General features: G+C 61.3%; 1 protein-coding gene across 1 annotated transcript; it reads left to right on the top strand.

Annotated features, from left to right (window-relative positions):
• Nucleotides 1–477: 477 nt before the first annotated feature.
• On the top strand, nt 478–13,472 carry BCAN (brevican). Its single transcript, XM_062193663.1, has 13 exons — nt 478–568; nt 1,196–1,567; nt 1,847–2,021; nt 2,335–2,462; nt 2,900–3,193; nt 5,117–5,350; nt 5,888–6,538; nt 9,640–9,747; nt 10,259–10,417; nt 10,947–11,029; nt 11,293–11,437; nt 12,555–12,745; nt 13,365–13,472. The coding sequence occupies exons 1-13, from the start codon at nt 478–480 to the stop codon at nt 13,470–13,472; spliced, it is 2,739 nt and encodes a 912-aa protein (XP_062049647.1).
• The last annotated feature ends 3,585 nt before the right edge of the window (nt 13,473–17,057 follow it).

A 17,057-nucleotide genomic window follows, 5' to 3' on the forward strand; every position in this document is an offset into this window, starting at 1 on the left:
TGCACTCCCGGGCCACAGCAGAGAGCTGGCCTGGAAGAGGGGCAACCGGGACAGGATCGGTGCCCTGACCGGGACTAGAATCTGGTGTGCTGGCGGCCGCAAGGCGGAGGATTAGCCTAGTGAGCCTTGGCTACGGGCTGCATTTGTAGTTTTAAAAGACTATCTACCTATCTGGCTATCTATCACCTATGTGTTGCTCTCAAAGCACATAGTAATGATGCTCTTCTGATAAGAAAACAAAGGCCCAGCAAGGGTAGAGTCCTTGGCTCGGGTCACACAGTGAATTGACTAGGACCCAGGTCTTGGCTCTGAGGAGGGATCCCTTGGCAGAGAGACAGGAATCAGAAACAGAGAGCTAACAGTGAATGGGGGCAGTGGGCTTGTGGGGCCAGCTTGTGTATGGTGGGAAGCCAGGGGCAGTCCATCCTGCCGTCTAACCCCATCTTTCCTCCACAAGTCCCTCCATCGGCCTGCGGCATGGCCCCACTGCTTCTGCCCCTGCTGGCGGCCCTGGCCCTGGCGCAGGTCCCTGCAGCCTTAGCTGATGTCCTGGAAGGGGACAGCTCAGGTAAGCAACCCCAGGGCCGCTGTCTGGCTCCTGCATCTCCCCTGTGGTGGTGGTGGTGGAGAGGGGCTCTTGTTCAGCCAGAACCAACTGCTTCCAGCCTCCGGGACCTGGCGGGGAGAGAGAATTAGGACTGTGCGGAAGGGCTCTGGCTGGACACTTGGAAATAACAGGATGGGGTGTGGGCCCCTGGGAGGGTGGGAATGTTGTGGGCGGGGCTGGGGAGGGGCGCAGGTGCAGGGCTGCAGGTCCCTGGGGGGCAGGAGGAATGGAGCAGGGAGGCGGCAAGAAGTAGAATGGGGGAAACCCTGATGGAGATTGGGAAGAGAACACATTGGGAAATGCTGAATCGGGGCTGGAGGCTCCAGGAGGTGAAGGTGGAGGAGGGTCTTCCGGGGAACCCTGGGCCGGGGGTGGGGGTGGGGGGCGAACTGGAAGGCTCTGGAAGCACCGCAAGGATGCCGACCCAGGCCTGGGAGGCAGCATTAGGGGAGGTTGATGGCAAGACTGGGGAATCCCGGAACCAGGCGGGGTGCGGGGAGGCTGCCTAGAGCCCGGCTCGGACTCCGAGGCCGCGCTGTGGGACCTGGCCCACCGCACAAAGTGCCAGCCGGCCCTGCCCGTCCACAGAGGACCGTGCCTTCCGCGTGCGCATCGCCGGTGCCGCGCCGCTGCAGGGCGTGCTGGGCGGCGCCCTCACCATCCCGTGCCACGTCCACTACCTGCGGCCGCCGAGCCGCCGCGCGGCGCTGGGCTCTCCACGGGTCAAGTGGACCTTCCTTTCCGGGGGCCGGGAGGCTGAGGTGCTGGTGGCACGGGGGCTCCGTGTCAAAGTGAGCGAGGCCTACCGGTTCCGCGTGGCGCTGCCTGCCTACCCCGCCTCGCTCACCGACGTCTCCCTGGCACTGAGCGAGCTGCGGCCCAACGACTCGGGCATCTACCGCTGCGAGGTCCAGCACGGCATTGATGATAGCAGTGATGCTGTGGAGGTCAAGGTCAAAGGTGAGAGGGCACAGAAGCAGGGAGGAAGGGGAGAACTCCACCGTCTGGGATGGGGGGGGGCAATGCACGTGGAAGGGGCCAGGTGGGCAAGGAGGGAGGAGACACAGACTTTGGCTCCTTTTTTTCCCTTCAGGTGGAGGAAATTCTACCCACAGTCTAACTTAAGTCCCACATGCTGTAGAACAAGCACAGTTGGGAATTTACCCGTGTGTGTGTGTGTGTGTGTGTAACAAGGAGGGTGAGGAGAGGCAGGCTCAGGAGTCCTCTCTACCCCCTCAGGGGTCGTCTTTCTCTACCGAGAGGGCTCTGCCCGCTACGCTTTCTCCTTTGCCATGGCGCAAGAGGCCTGTGCCCGCATCGGAGCCACAATTGCAACCCCAGAGCAGCTCTATGCCGCCTACCTTGGGGGTTATGAGCAGTGTGATGCCGGCTGGCTGGCCGACCAGACCGTGAGGTGGGCTGGGGGCTGGGGCTGGGCTCGGGAGCTTGCAGTCAGCAGTCATGGGGCTGTGGCCCCCAGGTTGGGGGCGGGGGGCTGACTGCTGCCTCAGCCTGGGCACACAGGGCTCCTTCTCTGCAGAAGGAGCTTGGGCCGCGGGGGAGGGGTGGCGAGGACTCTGCCCTAGGGGTGTGCGTCCCAGCAGAGCGGGGGGGGGGGGGGGGGGTGGGTGCAGCCGGTCTGGCCACTCTGGGCTCCACTGAGAGAGCAGTGGGATTTACTGCGGTCCACAAGGGACAGCTCTCCGGCGCCCATCCTCCCTCCCCAGGTACCCCATCCAGACCCCACGGGAGGCCTGTTACGGAGACATGGACGGCTTCCCTGGGGTCCGGAACTACGGAGTGGTGGACCCAGATGACCTCTACGATGTCTACTGTTATGCTGAGGACCTAAATGGTGAGTGGGGCTGAGCGGTGACCAGGGAACCAGCCCCTTCTCCGAGAGTAGGTTCTCTAGGAGCCTCGGGTGGACCTTCGTGTCTTTCATGCGCTTAGGGGACAGGTGGGGTGAAGAGATGATCGGTGTCCCTTCCTCCAGGCACTGTGTTGAGCCAGCCCATGCCCAAAGCCTCCAATGGGCGGCAGGTCCCAAGCTGGGGTCCCGCCCTCCAAACCTGCTCTGCACTGGTGCATGGCTCTGCAGAATGAGGCATGGGGCTGGGTGCCTTGAGCTCTGCTTCTCCATCCGAAGGTTCTGTCTGGACTCGGATCCCATGATGTAGGGTATTTGACCCTTTGTCACAGACGAGAAGTTTTCCAGAGTCCCTGTTGGGGGGCCCAGGGTGGAAGGGGCCACCAACTGCCTGATAACCCAGCCTTATCTTCCCCACCCAGGAGAACTGTTCCTAGGTGCTCCTCTAGGCAAGCTGACGTGGGAGGAGGCACGGGAGTACTGCCGGGAGCGGGGTGCAGAGATTGCCACCACGGGCCAGCTCTACGCAGCCTGGGATGGTGGCCTGGACCGCTGCAGCCCAGGCTGGCTGGCCGATGGCAGCGTGCGCTACCCCATTGTCACACCCAGCCAGCGCTGTGGTGGGGGCCTGCCTGGTGTCAAGACTCTCTTCCTCTTCCCCAATCAGACCGGCTTCCCCAACAAGCATAGCCGCTTCAACGTCTACTGCTTCCGAGGTGAGCCCAACTCCCTGCAGAGGCTGAGACCAGCCTCAGGCAGGCAGGCTGCACCCCGAAAGTCCTACCCCAGCTTGCACCAGTCCCTCTTGTGTCACTTGCCTGCAGTAGTCTTGGGTGGTGACCAGCTTGTTAAGATTCTGGACATGGCCCTAGCTTGGTCCCACTCAGTTGGGTGACCTCAAGGAATGGTCATCGCTCTATCTCTCCTTTCCTGCCTCCCCACCAGTTGTCCATGCCTTTCCCTCCCAGTTGCAAAGCTGCCCCTCCATGACGGGCTGCCGAATACCTTCCTGTTTCCTGTCAGTCTATTATTGTCAGAGCAGAAATGGCCAAGACGTTCTGAGTCCAATGAATTAGCTGCTCAAGTTCTTCCAGTTGACCAGATCCCCTCACAGGAGCCCTTGGAGGGTTTTCAGAACCTGTGGCTTAGAGAAGGTGTCAGACCTTTCACCATCACATACAGATGGATACACACAGTGCCCCCACTCCACCACTCATACACACAAAGATCAGGACCTCAAGGACAGTTGAGTATAGACATGGCTTCCTGCCTGCATCATCTACTGGGAGCTGCAGGGGAGGTAGTGCCTGGAGCCCCAAAGGCATAGAGCCCAAGCCAATTGGGCTGACAATTACAGAGGCAGCACCATGGGTTGTCTGGGTCCCTGTTCAGCACAAGGGTTGGGGGCAGAAAAGAGAGAAGACACAGACTTTACTCTCAGGGAACCATGGAGCTCCCTGAAGAGGGAAGACATAGTTTCTGGCATGGGAGCCCCCAGTATGAGGGAAGAGGAGCAACCTCACTCCCAGGATGAGGAGAGACTGGGAGAGCAGCCGCCCTCACAGATCTATGGGCATCTATGGCCTGAAACTGAGGATGTGAAGTCCACAGGGACACAGGGGCGGGTCCGTCTGGAAAGGGATAACAACAACAGCTAACCACAATAATAACAGCTAAAACTTCTACTCATTGGGTATGGTTATGTGCTGAGCCCCGTTCTGGGAAGGAGGAAGTGGATCAGGAGAAGGTAGGAGGAGGGGAGAGTATGGCTACAGTTGAGAGCAGATGGAGGCAGCAAGAGCACAGGTTTGCTTGTCTGGTGTGGAGCAAGGCTCACTGGAGCAGGAGAGGAGTGCGGGACGTACTGTCCGGTCTTGCCTGGCTGAACACACTCTGTCCCCAGGGTTTTTCCTAACCCAATTCCAGTGTTGCTTCGTTGGTTTTCTGTTCTTGGTTCCTTTTCCCAGAGGACATGGTAATCCATTCCAAACCCCTGATTATTTGAAGGGAGCAGATTCCAGAATGAGGTGGCCCCTTCCTTTGGCTCTTGTCCTAACACTAAGGTCCTCAGGTAGTGACTGCTGGATGCTCTTCCTGCACTCAACCCTTCTGCAGTCCTGTGGGGATGGAGCCTGTTCTCTCCCCTTTTGAGAATCGTGGGATTATTGGGATCCCTTGCACCTTGCCCCAAGTTCAAGGGTGCTGAGGCTCTTCCACTCCCCTGTCTGCCTCTCTCCCTTACTCCAGGGAACGTCTCTCACTGGAGCCTTTCATGACTACTCTAAACTAGTACTCCCCATCATCCTGACTCTGCTTAATTGCTCTTTATATTGTAGCATCCCATGTTTGTTGGTTTAGTGTTCATATCTAGAATATAAGCTCCCTCAAGAGCAGGAGCTTGATGCTTGTTCTACACTATGTCCTCAGTATCTGAGAAAGCTTAGTCCCCTGACTAATGCTAGAGAAATCAGTGACAGAGTTCTGAGATGCTCCCTGGGCGCCCGTGAGTGCTCCACAGGGGATATGGGTGAATCCTATGGTCTTTGTCCATCTAACCCAGAGCCCTTGTGGGCAGGCCCTGGCCTGGGAGGGCAGAGCCACCTGTTGTGCTTCCCATCAACACTTTCCTCCTGCCGCAGACTCTGTCCAGCCCTCTGCCGTCCCTGAGACCTCCAACCCATCCTCCGATCTGGCCTCTGATGGACTGGAGGCCATTGTCACAGTGACAGAGACCCTGGAGGAACTGCAGCTTCCCCAGGAAGCTGTGGAGAGCGAGTCCCGTGGGGCCATCTACTCCATTCCCATCCTGGAGGATGGAGCAGGCGGAAGCTCGACTCCAGAAGACCCAGCAGAGGCCCCTAGGACCCTCCTAGGTAACTCAAATCCCTTGTGCTGTGGATATCTCTGCCTGGGAGAAGTTGGGGGCAGAGGGGGCAAGCCCAGGTTAATGCTGGTCCCATAGCTAGATTCTGCCCTGTCCTTTATCAGCAGCTACGTGGTGCAGGGCATAGCTCCTATCCCTTTCCAACTTTTGCCTTTCCAGTAAATTCCACCCGCACCTCCCTGGGACTGGAGATGCTTGGACTAAGGAGCTGCCTCTGGGAAAGAGGGGCCTCCCTTCTTTGCCCCTGGCCCGCCCCACCTTGCTTTTCCCTAACAGACTAGCGACTGGAGAAGGGGATGCGACAACCAAGCTTTCCCAGGCTCATGCCCGCTCATAGAGTCTTCTCAAGTGTTGCCTCAACAATGCAGTTCAAATTGAAGTTCTTCCAGTGTGGAACAAAGACCATCTCTTCCCTCTCCCCCACTACACCACCCTCTTCAGTGCCCCCTTGCTCCCCTCCCCCGTCCCTCCTCCCAGGCTCTGCTGGGTGCTGTCCCTGGTGCTGAACTTTTTGTGTTTTACCCAGAATTCGAAACCCAATCCATTGTAACACCTGAGGAGTCCTCAGAGGAAGAAGACAAGGCATGGGAGAAAGAAGAGAAATACAAGGCTGAAAAAGAGGAGGAGGAGGAAGAAATGGTGGAGGAGGTGGTGGAGGATGAGGACCTGTGGGCATGGCCCAGCGAGCTTAGTGGCCCAGGTCCTGAGGCTTCTCTCCCCACTGAGCCAGCCCTGGAGGAGTCGCCCTCCCAGGCAACCCTGCCAGCAAGAACAACCCTGCAGCCTGGTGCGTCACCTCTTCCTGATGGAGCATCAGAAGCTCCAAGGCCTCCAAGGGTCCGTGGACCACCTCCGGAGACTCTGCCCACTGCTAGGGAGGGGAAACTGGCATCTCCGCCCCCTTCCACTCCTCTTGGGGCGAGAGAAGTTGGGGAGGAAACTGGAGGTCCTGAGCTATCTGGGGTCTCTCGAGGAGAGAGTGAAGAGACAGGGAGCTCCGAGGATGCCCCTTCCTTGCTTCCAGCCACAAGGGCCCCCGAGGGTACCAGGGAACTGGAGGTTCCCTCTGAAGAGAATTCTGGAAGAACTGACCCAGCAGGGACCTCAGTGCAGGCCCAGCCAGTGCTGCCCACTGACAGCGCCAGCCGAGGTGGAGTGGCCGTGGCCCCCTCTTCAGGTAACTCTGCCCAAGGCTCAACCTCCCTCTTTATCCTCTTTTTACTCCTCCCGCTGTGGCTCTGGGTCCCCTGACCTGTGGTCCTTTAGGCCCCATCTCCCTGGACTCGCCTGTCCTTCACCTTCATTCTCATGCCCCCTCCACCTGTGACTTCCACCCGGGCACTCTGCTCACCCTGTGACCCAGCCCCACCATTCACTGCCCGTGCCCCTTTCCTGCCCTCAGGCCCCCTGCCTGTGGCTCACATCTCACGCACCCCACAGAGCAGCCCAGGCCTCTTCAGGGCGCCCCTGTCGCCTCTGCAGTCTTCAGGGCGAGGCCCACCTTCCACTGCTCCCTTCCCCGTCCTATGTGCCGTCTCCTGCAGCCACTCCTCACTGGTCTCAGGGAAAGCCTGGGAGTCCACCCCCGCTGCTCCACCTCTGGGGTCCAAGAGACCTTGTACCCCACAGAGCCTTAAGAGACTACTTCTGTGAAGTATTTTTGACTGTTTCATGGAAAACAAGCCTTGGAAATAAACCTCTATTAAACCGCTTTGTAACCAAACGCTGGCACCCTGTCGCCCTCTCCAGCTGTCTGCCTTTCTCCTGCCACTGATCTGTGCCCTGGTGACTCCTTGGTGCTTCTCTTTGACTCCTCGTCTCTCCTTCTCGCCTGTGTCTCTGCCTCCTTGTGTCTCTTGGCCTTTCTTCTTTTCTGTCTTCAGTCCACACCCTCTCCTGTGCTCGAGGTCTAACAGTCCCTTGCTGTCCCCTCCTCCTCCCCCTCTCAGGCCAGGTGACAGCGTCCCTCCTGACTGATGAGACCCCACGTCTGACTGCATGCATTACCCCAGGGAAGCCAGGGTCTGCCAGTCTGCAGGGGTGCTGGGAGTTGTAGTCCCCCACTCCTGATTGGGACAAACCCACACATTTATATTCATTTCTGAGCCATCTGGGTGGCTCATAGAGCAGTACCTAAAAATACCCCCCCGGCATAGGGCCAGTTCCCTGGCACCCAGGGGCCCTAACCACTCACCACCCACCCACCTCAGCAGGGGACGATATTTAACTCACCTCCACTAACCCTTTTGCACTCATGACCACTTCTTATCCCCGAGGGGAATGGTTCCCTGCACCCCAAACCCAAAGGATTGCAAAGGCCCTGAGTCTGGAGAAGATACAAGTCAGGGTGATGGATGCAAGTGTAGAGGGAGGGGGGATGGGGAGTTAGGGTCTGGGGTCTTCTAGGGGGAGCCCTACCTATTCCTGGAAGGCTAAGCTTCACCGTGGAGACCTCTGGAGAAAGCTGGATTCCTCCCAGACCCCAGCACCACCCTCTCCTAGATGGCCTAGTGCGGGTTAGGGGCCTGTGTGTCACACTCAGGCTCGCCCATTTCAGGATTGGAGCTCAGCGCTGTGTGGGGTGGGGAGGGCAGTAGGGGAGAGGAGACCCACTGGAGGTGTCGCAGTGTCTTAGCCACCCTCCTGCAGGGTGAGCGAGAGGTCCCTAGCCTGCTGCTTCCACAGAGGGAAGACAAGGTTTCTGGTTGTGCAGAACCCACAGGAGGAGGGAGGGAGGCCAGAAAGTGGCGAGAAGAGGTCCTGCACCTTGCTCTGCCTACCCTGGGTTCAGGCTCTGCCAGCCCCCAGCCACACGGAGGGACCAGTGGCCTGGGTGGGACCAAGGGCTGAGTTTGATGGTTGGACAGGAAAGAGCAGACAGGACAATGGGCAGGGCAGGACAGTGCGAGGAATGGGAAGGCGGTCAGGTCTGTCACCTTCTGTTGGGCCTGGCACTTAATGGGTTAAATAAATCACCCTCCCCCTCTGGGGGGAGGGGTGTGAGAGGTTGGGGGGCAGCCCTACCAGCTGGGAAGAAACCATTGGCAGGGGAGATGGCAGGGACAGTGGGACTGGAAAAGCTGATTCATCTACCCAAACCATCTAGGTCATTCTAGCACAATTCCTTGAATCAAGTCCAGCGTCCCCTCCCCCAGCCCTGCACTGATCCCGGCCAGGCCAGTGTGGAGCACTGTGGGCCTTGGCCCCGGCTGCTGGGGGTGGATGGTGAGCTCTGGGGGGTCCTGACCTGAGCGATGTTCTGTGGCACCATCTTCCCCTGGGGCTGGTGGACCAGAAAGGAGTGGAAACTGACAGCTCCTCCCACACACAGGCGTGGCCTAAGGGCCGCCTCCTCCCACCTCAGGATCCAGAGAAAGGTGGATGGCCTAGCCAGCTGGAACTGGACCCAGACAACAGATTGCAGGCCCTCAGGGTAGTCTAAGAGGACTGCCTGGAGGAGAGGGAGGCCGGGAGTGAGCTGCATGTGGCTGGGGAAGGGCTGGGTGGGGGGAGCAGAGCCCGGGAGTGGGGAGGAGTCTGAGTTTAGTAAGGGGATGCAGAGGGGCTGGGTGCTGCTGAGAGGAAGCTGAGGGGTGGGGCCAGCCAGCCAGCACCTGGGGACAGCTGACCTCCCTGGGCAGCTTCCTCCCTGGGCTGGGAGGAGAAGGGGCAGGCACTGGTGAACACGGTGGGCTCCCTAGCAACAGCCGCAGCTGGCTGCCCCGGCCCAGGGGACATGCAGGCAGGGCTTGCCCTCACCCGGACCACACGGCTGATCAGCCCCCAGGAGCAGTGAAGGGAGGCCAGAGACCTCTGCTGCTAGGGGTGGTGCTGTCCCCTCCTCCAGGTCCACCCCGCTGTTCCCCAGAGCTGTGCTGGTGTCTGTCACAAGACAAGGGCTGTGAGAGGAAACTTGGCCTGGGAGCCAGGGAGGGGCGGGGGCGGGGGCGGGGTGGGGCATCGCTCAGCGTCACCCAGGAGAGCAAGGAGCCAGCGGAGTCCTGAGCAGCCCAGGACCTTTCCCCTCCGTGCGGCTGGCTCCCAGGGACCTCCCTGGCCATCTCCCCCAGCCCCTTGTTGCACAATGGCCTTCACAGCGCTGAGCCGATACTGAAGGCAGGGTTAACAGAGCAACCCAGACCTCAGGGCTAGGTTGTGACCAGAGGCAGGCTCTGCAGGGACCCTTCTGAGAGCCATGATGGCTTCCGTCCAGGGAGGTCAGGGTTGAGGGTGCACACTGCCCTGCTGCCCCCACCTCACTTCTTCCCCCCCCCCCAGGTGACTGTGTCCCCAGCCCCTGCCACAATGGTGGGACATGCTTGGAGGAGGAGGAGGGGGCTCGCTGCCTGTGTTTGCCTGGCTATGGGGGGGACCTGTGCGATGTTGGTGAGTGTGCTGGGGGAGGGGTCTGAGGCCTAGGCCCCGCCTCCACGTGTGGGTCCAGGAAGGGGAGGGAGGACTCCGGTTGGGGGGCCCTGTTGTTAGGGAATCGCTGTTCCAGGCCAGTCTTGTTCTTCCCCTGAGTTCTTCCCTCGACTTCCGCCGCGGAAATGCTGTGAGGGGTCCGGGTGAGACGGGAGCTGAGCGCGCTCCGGGCCTGGGTGGGCTGCCGGCACGTGCCAGGGAGGACAGAAGGGCGTCCTTTAGGGTAGAGGAGCCTAGGGCCCAGAAAGGAGCTCCAGCCCTCATCCAGGTCCCAAGGGCTCCGAGATGGCGCCAAGTCCCTCCCCTAGGGCCCCTCCAGGGGTTCGCAGGCTGCTCGGCTCCGCCCTCCTGCCCCGGAGCCCCGCCCCTCCCGGTCTGCGGCCGTGCGGGGCACGCAGTCCCTCCCGGGAGGCCTGGCCCCTGCGGGTTCCCGGGTCCTCTGGCCTGAGGTGCCCGTCCGTCTGTGCCCCAGGCCTCCGCTTCTGCAGCCCGGGCTGGGACGCCTTCCAGGGCGCCTGCTACAAGCACTTTTCTACGCGGCGGAGCTGGGAGGAGGCGGAGACCCAGTGCCGGCTGCACGGCGCGCACCTGACCAGCATCAGCACCCCCGAGGAGCAGGACTTCGTCAACAGTGGGCTGGGGGACGCGTCATCCGCCCTCTCACGCGCTCCATAACTAACGCATGAACTCCCTCAACCGTGCATTCATTCATTCATTCACGCTCTTTTGACTTGGCTTCTGCATCCGCTCCTTCGCATTGCCGTTCTCTTCCCTCGCTTCCCACGCGACACCTGGGGTTCCCGGCAGGAACGCACACCTGCGCCAGCCGGGCCGCCTCCCGCTGCTCCCAACCTCCCTGCCCCCCCACCCTCCCCCATTTGCCTTTCCCAGTTCGGACCTTCTTGCAAGGTTTTACTTTTTCCAGTTTTTCTCTTTTCTTCCCTGGGCAGGGGTGGTGGTGGCCGGTTTCCGTCTCCGCCACCCCCACGCCCCGGCCTCCCTCCGGCCCGAGTGCAAAGTCTGGGGAGAGGGGGGAGCCGTCAGGGCGGCGCGTCTGTGGGAGCTGGGCGAGGGCTTCCCGGAGCGCCGGCGACAGGGGACGGCCGCCACCTGCCGGCAGCGGAGCTCACTGCACGCCGCCCTCTCCCCGCGGTCCTCAGATCAATACCGGGAGTATCAGTGGATCGGGCTCAACGACAGGACCATCGAAGGCGACTTCCTGTGGTCGGACGGAGTCCCCCTGGTGAGCAGCTCCCGCCGGCCCTCGCGCTGACGCCTCCTGGTCCGCTTCCTCGAAGCACTTCTGCCCTCCACAGCGAAGACCCCAGACTCCCCCCCTCCGTGGGCCTCCTTCTCTTTCCCCCTCTCCCAGAAGTCCCCAGTCCCCAGACCCTCAGCCTTCTCTCTGCCGGGGGCTCTCTCACGCCACGCCCTGCCCTCCCCAAGTGCCCTGAACTCCACCCCCGCAGAGTTCCTCACTCCCCTCCCCTCGCTGCCCATCCCCAGCTTTATGAGAACTGGAACCGTGGGCAGCCCGACAGCTACTTCCTGTCTGGAGAGAACTGCGTGGTCATGGTGTGGCACGATCAGGGACAGTGGAGCGACGTGCCTTGCAACTACCACCTGCCCTACACCTGCAGGATGGGGCTGGGTGAGGGCAGAGGGTGTGACGTCACCCAGGAGGTGTGCTGGCCATGGGGGAGTGGCTGGGTGAGGGCAGAGGGTGTGACGTCACCCAGGAGGTGTGCTGGCCATGGGGGGAGCGGCTGGGAGAGGGCAGAGGGTGTGACGTCACCCAGGAGGTGTGCTGGCCATGGGGGAGTGGCTGGGTGAGGGCAGAGGGTGTGACGTCACCCAGGAGGTGTGCTGGCCATGGGGGAGTGGCTGGGTGAGGGCAGAGGGTGTGACGTCACCCAGGAGGTGTGCTGGCCATGGGGGAGTGGCTGGGAGAGGGCAGAGGGTGTGACGTCACCCAGGAGGTGTGCTGGCCATGGGGGGAGCGGCTGGGTGAGGGCAGAGGGTGTGACGTCACCCAGGAGGTGTGCTGGCCATGGGGGGAGCGGCTGGGTGAGGGCAGAGGGTGTGACGTCACCCAGGAGGTGTGCTGGCCATGGGGGAGTGGCTGGGAGAGGGCAGAGGGTGTGACGTCACCCAGGAGGTGTGCTGGCCATGGGGGGAGCGGCTGGGTGAGGGCAGAGGGTGTGACGTCACCCAGGAGGTGTGCTGGCCATGGGGGGAGCGGCTGGGTGAGGGCAGAGGGTGTGACGTCACCCAGGAGGTGTGCTGGCCATGGGGGAGTGGCTGGGAGAGGGCAGAGGGTGTGACGTCACCCAGGAGGTGTGCTGGCCATGGGGGGAGCGGCTGGGAGAGGGCAGAGGGTGTGACGTCACCCAGGAGGTGTGCTGGCCATGGGGGGAGCGGCTGGGTGAGGGCAGAGGGTGTGACGTCACCCAGGAGGTGTGCTGGCCATGGGGGGAGCGGCTGGGTGAGGGCAGAGGGTGTGACGTCACCCAGGAGGTGTGCTGGCCATGGGGGAGTGGCTGGGAGAGGGCAGAGGGTGTGACGTCACCCAGGAGGTGTGCTGGCCATGGGGGAGTGGCTGGGTGAGGGCAGAGGGTGTGACGTCACCCAGGAGGTGTGCTGGCCATGGGGGAGCTCCCTGACTCTGCTGTCCCCTTGGAGCTCTTCCTCCATGCTGTGATTCTGGGGACCCCCTCCCCCTGCAGAGCCAAGCTCCCACTTGGTTCCTAAGTGTGTGCCTCCCGCAGTGTCCTGTGGGCCCCCACCGGAGCTGCCCCTGGCTCAAGTGTTCGGCCGCCCACGGCTGCGCTATGAGGTGGACACGGTGCTTCGCTACCGGTGCCGAGAGGGGCTGGCCCAGCGCAACCTGCCTCTGATCCGCTGCCAGGAGGACGGTCGCTGGGAGCCCCCCCAGATCTCCTGTGTGCCCCGCAGGCCTGTGAGTGGGGGTAGGGGACCCCAGCTCTGCCTGTCACCGGCTGTGTGACCTGGGGGTCCTACTGCCCTTGGCTATGGGACAGAGAGAAGGGGGTGGGCTGGGGTCTCCTTCGGTGCTGATGTCTGAGATCACGTGGTCCTGCTCTAGGCTCTTTTTTTTTTTTTTAAGATTTATTTTATTTATTTGAAAGACAGAGTTACAGAGAGGTAGAGCCAGAGAGAGAGAAAGGGCTTCCATTCTGTTGGTTCACTCTGCAACGGCTAGAGCTGAGCTGATCCATAGCCAGGAGCTTCTTCCGGGTCTCCCACGCCGGTGCAGGGGCCCAAGGACTTGGGTCATGTTCCACTGCTTTCCCAGGCCATAGCAGAGAGCTGGATAGGAAGTGGAGCAGACAGAACTCGAACTGGCGCCCATATGTGATGCTGGTGCTGCAGGTGCTTTAACCCCCTGTGCCACAGCACCGGCCCCTGCTCTAGGCTCTTAAGACTGAGCCAGAGCAAGTGTTCTCATGAGTTCAGGGGTCAGGGGTCAGGGGTCAGGGGAAGGGACAGCAGAGGCTGGGCTCTGAGGAGAGAAGGGAGAACCTGGGGCGGAAGGTGAGTGTCTGTGTCTTCCCCAGGCCCGAGCTCTGCACCCACTGAAGGCCCCAGAAGCACAGCAAGGGAGGCTGCTGGGACGCTGGGAGGCACTGTTGGCCTCTCCTCCCAGCCCCCCTCCAGGTCCCTAGGGGGCCGGAGTTGGCACCCCAGTCGGACCTCACACCCTGGGGTCTCCCCATCACGGGAAGTTACAGCATGAGAGGGGTGGAGCTACAATCCAGGGGGTGGTGCCTGCAAGGGGCTCCTGGGACATACCTGGGAGGCTTCAGCCCAGCAGAGGCTCTCTCTCTCTCCACCCCACAACCCGGGCATCAGGGTTTCCCCTCGGGGCAGTGGAGAAAGTCCCCAAGTGCCTCAACTACCCTCTCCCTGCCAGCCACGCAGTCCCTCCATTCCTCTAGGGGGCACCGTCTCCCTCATCCTTGAGTTGCTAAGAGAATGAATGGGTCAGCAGGGTGGGAGTGCCAGTAAACCAGCAGGAAATAAAGCTGCATTTGAGCCTCAACAGCTTTGATGCTTCTGTGTGCCTGTGTGAGAGGGAGAGGTTGAGCAGGGCCTCGCAGCATAAGAGCTTCTGCACTTGTTTGCTGCTGAAGGTCAAAGACGCTCTCAAGGTGTTGATGGATGGAACAGTGCCTGGCCCAGAATGGCTGCCAAGGGAGACCTCAGGGGTTGGGGCACAGCAGGAGCGGCGTGGCATCAGGATGCTCGGCAAGACGCGAGTGCCCAGCGTGCCCAAAGTCAAGCAGTCCCAGGCGACCTCAGTCTGGGGAGAGAAGCCAAGGAACGCAGGCGGAGCTTCGGAGAGGGGTTCTCCCGGGGGTGTGAGAGAGAGGGAAGGGAAGACCCTGCCGCTGGCCCTGCAGGTCTAGGGTTAGTCTACAGGGGAGGCAGAGATGCAGGAGATAGGGAAGGAGGCAAGGGCGGAGCGGGTGATCCGGCTGAGCTGGGCCTCTGGGAACTGACCCGTGGGTCTTTCAGGTTGTAGCCAGAAGAGGGCGCTGAGTGCCGTGTGCGCCTATGTGAGTGGAGTCAGCGCGAGGAGTGGCAGGAGCCCCAGGACACCACCAGGGGGCGCCGCGGTCTTTTCTTTCTGAGGAGCATGGGGTGGGGTCGGAGGGAGGTGGCTGGAGGGGGGAGGGGCAGACTTCCGGTCAGGCTGAGCTGGCCCTGCGGGCTGTGAGTCAGCGGAGGTTGACATGGTGAGGTCATTGTGAGAAATGGCGAGAGAATGACCGAATGTGAGTGTGTGTGTGTGTGTGTAAGTAGCGAGCTTTTCTCCGGCCCTCATCACAGTGCACAGTGCCTTAGGGCAAGTGTGTATGGGGATGTGGTTCTAGCTTTTAAGATTTATTTATCGGAAAGGCAGCAGAGAGGGAGAGACACACAGAGAGAGATCCTCCCTCCGCTGGTTCACTCCCCCAAACGGCTGCAAGGGCTGGGGCTGGGCCAGGCCGAAGCCAGGAGCCAGGAGCTTCGTCCTGGTCTCCCACGTGCGTGGCAGGGGCCCAAGCGCTTGGGCCATCTTCTGCTGCCTTCCCAGGTGCATCAGCAGAGAGGTCAGAAGTGCAGCAGCGAGGACTCCAGCCAGAGGACCTGCAACAGACACGTCCCAGGCAGCTTACCCTGCTGGGCTGACTCCTCACCCCAGCCAGCGCAGTCACACACGTGAACACTCTCCTGCCAGTGCCCACTCAGCTACACCCGATTCAACCTCATGGTGAAAAAATTCTTAGTCCTTTTTTTTTTTTGAAAGTTGATGAAACTAAGGGTCAGGGAGACAGATCTGAAGAGCAAAGTGGCTGAGAGAGATATGGAAAGACCCAGAGAGAGAGAGAGAGAGAGAGAGAGAGAGAGAGGCAAGACGCAAGACAGACAGAGGCAGGTTCCAGACAGGTGCACATTGCGGTGGGGAGGGGGGCTGTGCTGGGGCTCTCGAAGGCTGTCCCTGCCTTCCCCACCCTGTATCTAAACCTGGCACCAGCTGGTCTGAGATGCCAGCGCTGAGCCCCTAGGCTCACATTCCTTCCTCACCTCGGTCCTCCCCACTCACAACCCAGCCCGGCATAGCTGGGGTAGGCGGGGGGGGGGGGGGGGGGGAGGCTGTTTCTGAAAGTGCTACAGGGAAGAGGATGGTTCTGGGGCCGGAGTGGATGCCTGGCCCCCATCCTGTAGTACATTGTGGAGGCTCACTCCACACATTTTAAAGGCTACCAGGGCATTTGGCTGGAATGTGAGCGGAGTGAGGTGCGCCTTCGAGGGCGGGGCCTGGAGGAGGCAGTGTCGAGCAGTGCACCCTCCCAGAGAGGGGGCAGACCTCACGTGAGCTCCTGCTGCCATGAGCTGGAAGGGACAGTGCGTTCTCAGCTGCAGCTCTGCGCTTGCTCGCTCTGTCCTCCACGGACGAGACGCAGGGGGGCTGTGGCCTCCGCTCTGTGTATGGGGAGGCCTCCAGCGGGAGAGAGGGCTGCAACCAGAACCCTTCCTCCCCTCCCCTCCCCACACCTGCTGGGCTGCTCGGCGGAAACGGAAGCCTGCTCCTGGCTTTGTTGAGCTTCCTGGGGAAGGGGGAGCTGGTCCAGGGATGACTCAGCAGCACCCTGCACAGAACCCAAGCTGTGGCCCAGTGTGCAGTGTGTGCGTGCGTCTGTGTGTGTGTGATGGGGCCTACCCTGGTCCTGAGGAGGGGAAGTCCCCCTCATGCAGGAGGATGGACTGGATCACAGATCTGACCACATCCAGGCTCCTGGAAATGTGGCTAAGCCCGCAGCCTCCCTCCCACGCAGTCTCAGTGGGGTCCTCCCAAAGGGCGCCCCCTCCCAGGCACGCGGGAGGTCAGCGTGCACCCCGCTTGGGAGCCTGTTGAGATGGCCTTCCATGGTTTCCCCTCTGCGGGGAGGCCCCCAGCTTCCCCTGGGCTCTTCCGACTCACACCCACCACCTCATTCCTCCCCCACCCCTGCCTGCGCCCACAGCCCTGCCCTGACCTCCCTGGGGCCTTTGTGCCAGCCCACACGGCAGAGAAAGGGCCCCATTGTCCTGGCCGCCTGCCTGACACAGCAGCTCCCAAGCACTTCCAAAAATGCTCAGCCCATCAGACCCAGGGGCGGGAGGGCTTTCCCCAGGGGGCTGCAGCCAGACCCGTGCCTGCTGCTGGGACCCAGGCACCCTGTCTCCCATGCTCCCCAGACCCGAGTCCTCCTGAGCCTGTTCGTCCTGGGGAGGGAGAGCTGGCAGGTGCAGTACAGAGCTTGGGCAGGGGATGGAGATGGAAAGGAGAGAGAAGCAAATGGGGGGGGGGGGGGAGGATGTGAGGACCAGCCTCCATCCCCTGGAGACTAGACTCAAATTAATGGTCCAGTGGGTGGATTTGCGGCCCCAGTGTTTATTCCTGGTCCTGGTTTTTCCCTGGTGTTTAGATAGCAGGTTAACAGAGGGACAGCTGCTGACCGCTTTGGACTGAAGTCTGCAAGGGGGCAGCCCCCAGGCCCCCCAGCCCATGTTCTGCAGGCTCCCAGTGCTCGTGCCTCAGTTTCCCCATCAAAATGAGCCAAGGTTCTGTCTGCCAGATGTGGTGAATAGGAAAGGAAGGAATCCTGGAGACAGCAAGCAATGCAGGGGCAGGGGGAGGCGCCGGGAAGGGGAGAGGAAAGTAGGTGTGAGCCAGAGGAGAGGCGAAGAGGGGGCCTGGAAGGAGAGCTGTGTCCCTGAGT

The sequence above is a fragment of the Lepus europaeus genome, chromosome 5, assembly GCF_033115175.1.
Source record: "Lepus europaeus isolate LE1 chromosome 5, mLepTim1.pri, whole genome shotgun sequence".
Classification (NCBI taxonomy): Eukaryota; Metazoa; Chordata; class Mammalia; order Lagomorpha; family Leporidae; genus Lepus; species Lepus europaeus.